At 42.3% G+C, this 9774-nt stretch overlaps 1 protein-coding gene across 1 annotated transcript; it reads right to left on the bottom strand.

Annotated features, from left to right (window-relative positions):
- Window positions 1-4182: 4182 nt before the first annotated feature.
- LOC112214946 (chromobox protein homolog 7-like) lies at window positions 4183-6375 on the bottom strand. The gene is made up of 2 exons (XM_024373976.2): window positions 6208-6375; window positions 4183-4660 (listed from the first exon to the last, which is right to left on the bottom strand). The coding sequence occupies exons 1-2, from the start codon at window positions 6304-6306 to the stop codon at window positions 4283-4285; spliced, it is 477 nt and encodes a 158-aa protein (XP_024229744.1). The 5' UTR covers window positions 6307-6375; the 3' UTR covers window positions 4183-4282.
- Window positions 6376-9774: the final 3399 nt, after the last annotated feature.

Raw genomic sequence — 9774 nt, 5'->3', positions numbered from 1 at the left:
GGTTCCTTCTTATTTTTCCTCATCTCACCCGGTTGTTGCCATGCACCTGCAAAAAAAGATAGCTCAGATGTGCGAGTGCCTTTTGAATTTTACAAAACAAGAGGGCTTAGTCTTTCTTCAGAGCCTAGACCTATATGAAATAACTTAACTGGCTGAGGTAGGTTATGATGCTTCACAGCCTAATAGAAGTAGTATTTGTTATTAGGTCTACTTACAATTGCAACTGGTCAAAAATGTTGCATCCTACATCAAATTTTAAGAAAAAAAAGTATGCACATTCAAACCTAAACAATGCAACTAAAAAGGCACACATTTGTAATTCCTAAACTCTAAAAGTAATTGTTTTGTTTTTATTTGACCTCTTTTTCCTCCCCAATTTTGTGGTATCCAATTGTTTAGTAGCTACTATCTTGTCTCATCGCTACAACTCCCATACGGGCTCGGGAGAGACGAAGGTTAAAGGTCATGCGTCCTCCGATATACAACCCAACCGCACTGCTTCTTAACACAGGGCACATCTAACCCGGAAGCCAGCCGCACCAATGTGTCGGAGGAAACACCGTGCACCTGGCAACCTTGGTTAGCGTGCACTGCGCCCGGCCCACCACAGGAGTCGCTGGTGTGCGATGAGACAAGGACATCCCTACCAAGCCCTCCCTAACCCGGACGACACTGTGCGTTGCCCCACGGACCTCCCGGTCGTGGCCAGTTGCAATAGAACCTGGGCGCGAAACCAGAGTCTCTGGTGGCACAGCTTGTGCTGCAGTACAGTGCCCTTAACCACTGTGCCACCCGGGAGGCGGACAATATACTTTTTATATCCCGGCTACTGCTGTGAAAATCCATCAACATGCAATGTATTCGATGCTTAAGGACTATGTTACAAATGTAACTCAAAACAGCATTTCTTTATCAACATCTCTATGCTTTCGTTAATCTTTCTGTAGCAATTTTGAGCAAATTGCTCAAAGGCCACGGTTGATTTGTCTGAAGATCACGTTATTGAATGTCTCGCCAGCTTTGATCAATGCCTGGGAAATCATTGGGTCAAAACTACAGAACAAGCGAACACACGGTTAATGTTCTGAGAGTTAAATTTTTTTAAATATATAAAATATTTACCGATCCGTGATGCCCGCAGCTAACAGATTGTCTTTGCCGATCGCTTATCATTCCCCAGTGAGTCACTCGTTGAAAAGGAACGAGATGGAGTCACAATCCATGCTAGGCACACCCGTGAGCTCTGGAACTTCACCTCAAACAGGCAGAGTCAACATACAGTACGTGGCGGGTTGGTCAGGTTCACTTCACCCTGACATTTCCATTCCATTCTTCTAACAGAACATGGCCAACTTCACCACCAGGCACAGCTAGGGCCGCCCGGACAGTTATGCTGTTCTGCTATTCCAAGAATGTGTAACCGAAAAGAGATCTCATGAGTGGGCACAGAATACATAGCCTTCCCGCTGTGGCCACCTATTTCAGCACTGTTTCGCGCTGCTCTGAGACAAGCATGGCTAAACGAAAATGTTCAAATATTCCATTATATTTCTTAAAATAAGTGTTGGCTGAATAAAAGCAAGTGATGTCTGCTAAATAATCAAGTTACATTTCTCCATAAATAAATAAACTGGCTTTATTTACAAATTAATGAGAATGTCCTATCCTATGTTCAAGAATGGCTTTTAAAAAAAAAATTAAATCGCTCACACTAGGTTAAATTAAAAATCTCCAAAATAGTGTAACTTTTTAAACAAAGTGATTATTATTAAATAAAAGCCCCTTAGATATTCTCACAGAGCCTAACGGAAAATTCCACTTAGATATTAATATATAGTCCTCCAATCCTCTAAATGTAATTATTGGCTGAGTCACAATTTTTTAAATATTCTGTTAAATTGTGTAGGTCTTATTTAAATAGCATAGTGAAGTTAGAAGCAAAAGCCTACAACTTGTTTAGGACTGTTTCACGCTGCTGTTCTGAGACCAGCACGACAAGGATTCTTTAGCTAAATAGTCCAGTACTGCCGGACATCACGTTGTACAGCACCTTATTTTCCGTTCCATCCTAACAGAAGCCGAGGGTTTTTCATGGAATAGAAACACCATAATATTAATCAAATTAATGAATCAAGTACCAGTAAAAAGTTTGGAACACAGTTGTTTAATGAAGGCAAACAAGAATCATCCGATCCTGTAGCCTACTCCCGACATCGCGCTGTACAGCGCCATAGAAACCGAGGGTTTCGTTTCTCTGAATACAAACACCATAATATTAATCAAAATAATTAAGCCATATTTCTTTAAATCAATCCCACATAATTTATTTTACCAGGTAAGTTGACTGAGAACACATTCACAGCAACGACCTGGGGAATAGTTAGTGGAGAGGGGGATGAATGGGCTAGTGTTTACTTGATAGCTACTTAGACAAATAGCTAATGTTAAATGTTTTAAAAAGATTTAAAAGCAATACAAATAAAACTGGGAAGGATGAGGTAACCTATGTACACTATGTTATTACAAAAAAAGGTTTTATATTCTCTGTTAATGCCAAGACGGAATACTATCAAATGCTTCTCAAAGATGCCCTCTGGTGGTCAAACTAGCAATAGCTTGCAGTAACAGAAGAAATGGCTGAGAATTAAATGACGTGCCACAGAATGTTGAGGCAGCGCAAGGTGTGCCGCAGTATGATGCAACTTAAAGGAGGAACCACTGTAAATGCACACTGCCAAAAAAGTACTGTCTTTCATCCGCCTAGATAACTTGAAACAGTCAAACCAGGTCTTGCATCTTGAAATTGTCTACAGGGGCCATAGACTGACTTAGTGCCTTCAGAAAGGATTCACACCCCTTCACATGTTCCACATTTGTCTTGCAGCATGAATTTAAAGTGAATTAAATTGAGAGTTTGTGTCACTGGCCTGCACACAATACCCCATAATGAAAAAATGGAATTGTTTTTGGAAATGCTGACAAATTTAAAATAAAAAGCTGATATGTCTTGAGCCATTAAGTATTCAACGCCTTTTAGCACATGCCTAAATAAGTTAGAGTAAAAATGTGCTTAACAAGTCACAAATGTGAGCAATAGTGTTTCACCTCATCTCTGTACCCCAGACTGTAAGGTCCCTCAGTCAAGCAGTGAATTTCAAAAGCAGATTCAACCAAAGACCAGGGAGGTTTTCCAATGCCTCTCGAAGGGCACCTATTGATAGATGGGTAAGGGGAGAAAAGCAGACATTGAATATCCCTTTGAGCATGGTGAAGTTATTAATTACACTTGTGTTAAGGGAATTTTTATCAATGATGACTAATTATGTATACATTTCAATCAGGACTGACTAGTCCAAATGCTATTATGTACATAATGAATTCTCTTGCTACCATTCCCAATTGTATATAAAATAGTCAGGAGTTTAGTAACAATGACAGTCTGTTCCTTTGTACAAATGAATGAACTATCTCCAGACTGTCTAGAATGCTGATTTACACTGAACTTGGCTTCAGGCGAGGGGGGAAGGCTCGAGAACTATAGGGCCTCTACCCGTGTCATGAAGAGATAGAACATTTAGAAAACGCTGACGTCATTTTCAGTTTATAACCTGTGGAAAAATGTGTATGTAACCAGTACTCTTGAATTAAACGCTGTTACCTGACGTAAGACCGGGGCTCTGTCCATTCTTTATAAAAATATTGGGTCTTACAAACCCTTCGAATGCATTGACAGAGTATTTAATTCTGATTGGGAAATAATACAGAGGAATTTAGTATTCCTTCAACAACTTGATGTATCAATACAGCCAGTCAATGCAAAGATACAGGTGTCTTTCCTAACACAGTTGCCGAAGAGGAAGGAAACCACTTAGGGATTTCATCATGAGGCCAATGGTGACAGAGTTGAATGTGATAGCTATTCAAAATGCTCCTGCTTCTTGGCCAATTAATCTGCAATATCAACTACAATATTCAGGCTATAAATGTGCATAAATTAACCACCAACAGTAACTGTTCAAGCTAGACGCAAAACCAAATTTCTCATGTCTCATCCTCAAATTAAAAATGTATCAATTATAACTATACACCTTTGTAAAAATTAGCATAAAATTACCCACCAACAGTAACTCTTGAACCATTCAAGCTAGAGAAACCTGTAACATTGACACATGGAGTCAGGAAACAGGTGCAATTAGTGAGTTTAATAATAATAAATAATAGCGCGATGCAAAACAAGAGCAATTTCTGACAAGGAAATATAACCAAAACTGCCTGAAGGATGCTAGGGAGTGCTAGATAAAGGGGGAGTACTCAGGGTAGTGATGGAGTCCAGGCATGCCTCATGATGGGGCTCAGGTGTCCGTAATGAGGGTTGCCAGCTGTGCATCCAGAAGGACTGCCGAGGGCGAGGAGCGGGCCAGTGCGGACGGCAAATGTGGAATTCTTGGATGACGTTGGGATCTAGAATGTCATCCACTGGAACCCAGCACTGATCCTCTGGACCGTACACCTCCCAGTCCACCGGGTACTGGAGCCGACCCCCACGACGTCGGGAGTCCAGGAGTGATCTGACGGCATAAGTGGAGTTCCCCTTGATGTCCAAGGGAGGCGGAGGGGTGTCGTGGAGGACGGCATCAGCCGGGGACCAGCAGCCACTGGCCTGAGGGAAACATGAAAAGATGGTGAGATCCGGTAGTTAGTATGTAATCTGTAAATGACCTTGTTGCCCCTCCGGAGAACCTTGAAGAGCCCCACAAACAGGGGACTCAGCTTCTTACAGAGCAGGCGAAGCGAGAGGGTCCTGGTGGTGTGAAATGGGATTGTAACAGGATTACCTAGGCAACGTTATAAAATATAGAACATTTTGTCTATTTGCATGTTAATACACTTCGCTATGCCAAGTCTCTCATGCACACCATGTTCCCATGCTTCAATATACCAAGTCGCTCATGTGTACACGCTTCTTCAATGGCCCCCCAAGACACCATCCCCCAACGTAGGGATTTTAGTGAACGGCGACAGTACTATTCTCCTTGCAGGTCTCAAACCCGGGTCTCCCAGTCAGTTTTAGGAATGTAAAATGGAAATCTTAAAGGAATGTTCTGGACGGCAGCTCAATTCCCTTCAATTATAATAATGTCCTGTGCCAATTGTGCGTTTAAGTATTTTAAATTTGACAAAATCATTTTGAGTCCTCTGCTGTGTGAGCTGTCCCATACTTTTGTAATGTGAACTTTGTCACAAGAGGGCATACTTACCCATGATAACTCAAGCATTTAGCCACAAACTAAATCCATGGGCCATTTATAGGCACCCACAGCAAACACATCCCTTTAATCCCTATGGATTAAAGGGATGTGTGAAAACTGGTGAAAGCAGGCTCAACCACATTTGATGATTAAATGAATTGACCATTGCCATGAAATTTGAGATCCATGGCCTTCCTTTCTTGAAATAAAGCACCAGGCTAGGGCCTAATTTAGAAACTAGACTTCTTTAATCCAAATCTTATTTGGAAAAGATATGTTAACCCAGCAGGTGGAGCCATCAAATTAAAAATCAGTTTAGAGGTATATGTTATTTCTGGAAAATTTGTCAAGCTCTCAAAACCATAAACATGTCATAATACTGCTTAATTACCAGAGGCACCAAAGCAACCTCACAGCATTAACAAGCCTCCCATATTTAAATCAACCCAGTCACTCAAATGGCATGTATATCATACAGAAATACACATCAAAAATCACTTTACTCCTCATCCACTAGAATAGGAAAGGAAAAGACTGTCTAAACTGCATTAGGGACAGCGCCCACACAGATTTTTCCGATGGGTTCTGGAAATTTCTCTGCAGCAAAACTCAGCATTCCCTGATGAGTTCCAAAATGTAACAAAGCCTGGATTGCTATGAAGGTAAGGTTAGCCTAACAAATGAGCAAATGCTTACTTTACAGTTTATAACCATATATGGTCATTATTAGAATTAAGACAGTTGCAGCATAATGAGTTGATCGTTTCTCAATATTTTGTTGGTTCAGCTTGGTTAAAATCTTATTTACCACATACTTTACCACTAGAAAGCAGCACCAAACAAATTAGCTAGCTAGGTGGCCGCGGCCCCCGGCATTGTCACGGTCCCTCCAGAGCTTTATGCGACTCCGCCAAAGGAGGGTCTCGCATCCACTTCTGATCTCCCAGGTCCAACTCACCTTCTCCATGGCACACTGCTTGGTCCTTGCTTGGTGGGATATTCTGTCATGCTCGTGAGGAGAGACGGACCAAGGTGCAGCGTGATTGGCGTTCCACATCTTTATTTTAGTGACACTTAAACAACCCAAGAACTGAACCGGTGCACAAAAACACTCACACAAACAATACCCCCCACAAAGCAGGTGGGAGATAGGGCTTCCTAAATATGATCCCCAATTAGAGGCAACGATTACCAGCTGCCTCTAATTGGGAACCATACAAACCAGCCACATAGAAAATAAATGACTAGAACACCCCCCTAGTCACGCTCTGACCTAAACACCATAGAGAACCGATGGCTCTCTATGGTCAGGGCTTGACAATATCGGAAATTGATGGACAATGATGCACTGAATTCATTATCAAGCAGATGGCAGTGCCATGATTTGTGTTTTACCTTTTAATCATGTTTGCCAAGGACAAGTCGGGCTCAAGAACACATGTTCTTCATCATGCGCATAAATTGCCTATAGGCCTATGCAATATGATGCACAAAAGCCTACCAGAGAGAATAAATGTAAGTTCATACTGTTTACTTATTTGCATGTTTTTTTTTACATAGGCTATCTTAACATACTGTATAGACCTAGGTCAATGTCAGCCTATTTACGGGTATGTAGCCTAGACCTATAGGCCAATGAACATAGCTATGAAGATGCTCGATTGGAGCGTTATGCCTGTCTCTGCATTTGAAAGTTGGCCAGATAAAAATCTTGACTGTTTCCCCTGTTATAATTTAACAAAACAATGTAGGCTAAAAAGTATACCGTTTTTACTAGTAGGCTGGGCCAAAATGTAAAGTGGACTAGCGGTGGTTGTAAATTGTTGCTGTTATGGAGTCGCCAATACAGCTATTATGGAGCTGCACCAATAATGCTGCACTAATAATGCCGCCAATGCAGCGAAATGTGCATAGTCAGCTTAGAACTGGACACACGGCTTGAGCTGAGGAGTGGAAGTACCCCGGATACAAAACTAACGCAATCATTTCAAAACCTGTATCCTGGGTCCATTTGAGGGTATGCCGTAGTTGTACTGTCAATGGGATGCTGGTCAACCATGTCCCTTGGTTGGACCCTCAAAGAAAGACACATTGCCAATGATAGTTTTGAAATGCCACCTCGGGATAATACTTATTTACTTTGTGTGTCCTCTGCAATGGTGGACATCAGACTTTTGACAGTTTGGACCTATTCCCTCAAGGACAGCACTGCCAGTACCATCTCCTTCAGAAGAATTTGCTTCTCCTCTGTCAGACGCATGACCAACATAACATGGTCAAACACTTTCTTTGTTTGGCTGTCGACAGTCCCTGCAATGGTATATTAAGCCCTTTAATGTTATAGCATTTTTAAACAGGTCAGTAACATTTTAGCACTTAACACTCTGAACCTGTGTGAGAGTACCGAGTATGATGTTTTGTTAATTGCTTAGCCCAATGGCTCGTACAGAGACATGCTATACATTTACATTGAAGATGCACTATGCAGAAATCACACCGCCATTTCCTGCTTGCTAAAAACTGATATTAGGCAAACTATTCCATTTATGTGACAAAACAAGCAGTTATTGTGTAGAGAATCATTCTACCATCTATACTGAACAAAAATATAAATGTAATATTTCTAAGATTTTACTGAGTTACAGTTCATATAAGGAATTATGTTGTATGACAAAACTGTACATTTTAAAGTGGCCTTTTATTGTCCCCAGAACCTGTGTAATAATCATGCTGTTTAATCAGCTTCTTGATATGCCACACCTGTCAAGTGGATGGGTTACCTTCACTAAGTGGGATGTAAACACATTTTTGAGAAAATAAGCTTTTTGTGCATATGGAACATTACTGGGATTTTCTATTTCAGCTCATGAAACATGGGACTAATACTTTACATGTTGCGTTTATACAGATCTACAGCTTCTTAGACTTGCTTTCAACGGGAATGAAAGATCTATAACTCAGATTTATATGCCACTCCATCCCTGTCGCCTCTTTACTGTTGACGTTAAGACTGGTGTTTTGTGGGTACTATTTAATGAAGCTGCCAGATGAGGAATTGTGAGGCGTCTAGACAATCTAATCAGTCAAATTTATTTATAAAGCCCTTCTTACATCAAATGATGTCACAAAGTGCTGTACAGAAACCCAGCCTAAAACCCCAAACAGCAAGCAATGCAGGTGTAGAAGCATTGTGGCTAGGAAAAACTCCCTAGAAAGGCCAGAACCTAGGAAGAAACCTAGAGAGGAACCAGGCTATGAGGGGTGGCCAGTCCTCTTCTGGCTGTGTCAGGTAGAGATTATAACAGAACATGGCCAAGATGTTCAAATGTTCATAGATGACCAGCAGGGTCAAACTTTAATAATCACAGTGGTTGTCGAGGGTGCAAAAGGTCAGCACCTCAGGAGTAAATGTCAGTTGGCTTTTCATAATCGATAATTCAGAGTATCTCTACCACTCCTGCTGTCTCTAGGTTGAAAACAGTAGGTCTGGGACAGGTAGCACGTCCAGTGAACAGGTCAGGGTTCCTTAGCCGCAGGCAGAACAGTTGAAACTGGAGCAGCAGCACGGCCAGGTGGACTGGGGACAGCAAGGAGTCATCAGGCCAGGTAGTCCTGAGGCATGGTCCTAGGGCTCAGGTCCTCCGAGAGAGAGAATGAGAGAAAGATAGAGAGAGAAAGAGAGTGATAATTAGAGAGAGCATACTTACATTTACACAGGACACCAGTAAGACAGGTGAAATAGTCCAGATATAACAGACTGACCCTAGCCCCCCGACACAAACTATTGCAGCATAAATACTGGAGGCTGAAACAGGAGTGGTCGGGAGACACTGCAGCCCCGTCCGACAATACCCCCGGACAGGGCCAAACAGGCAGGATATAACCCCGCCCACTTTGCCAAAGCACAGCCCCCACACCATTAGAGGGATATCTTCATCCACCAACTTACCATCCTGAGACAAGGCTGAGTGTAGCCCACGAAGATCTCCGCCACGGCACAACCCAAGGCACCAACCTGGACAGGAAGATCACATCAGCGACTCAACCCACTCAAGTGACACACCCTTCCTAGGGACGGCATGGAAGTGCACAAGTAAGCCAGTGACTCAGCCCCTGCAATAGAGTTAGAGGCAGAGAATCCCAGTGGAGAGAGGGGAACCAGCCATGTAGAGACAGCAAGGGCGGTTTGTTGCTCCAGTGCCTTTACGTTCACCTTCACACTCCAGGGCCAGACTACACTCAATCATAGGACCTACTGAAGAGATGAGTCTTCAGTAAAGACTTAAATGTTGAGAGTCTCTCACATGGGTAGGCAGACCATTCCATAAAAATTGAGCTCTATAGGAGAAAGCCCTGCCTCCAGCTATTTACTTAGAAATTCTAGGGACAGTAAGGAGGTCTGCTTCTTGTGACCGTAGCGTACGTGTAGGTATGTGCGGCAGGAGCAAATCGGAAAGATAGGTAGGAGCAAGCCCATGTAATGCTTTGTAGGTTAGCAGTAAAACCTTGAAATCAGCACTTGCCA

This window comes from Oncorhynchus tshawytscha, linkage group LG15, assembly GCF_018296145.1.
Source record: "Oncorhynchus tshawytscha isolate Ot180627B linkage group LG15, Otsh_v2.0, whole genome shotgun sequence".
In the NCBI taxonomy this organism is placed as follows: domain Eukaryota; kingdom Metazoa; phylum Chordata; class Actinopteri; order Salmoniformes; family Salmonidae; genus Oncorhynchus; species Oncorhynchus tshawytscha.
The sequence above is the reverse complement of the archived record's forward strand: the minus strand, read 5'-3'. Positions and strand labels throughout refer to the sequence as shown.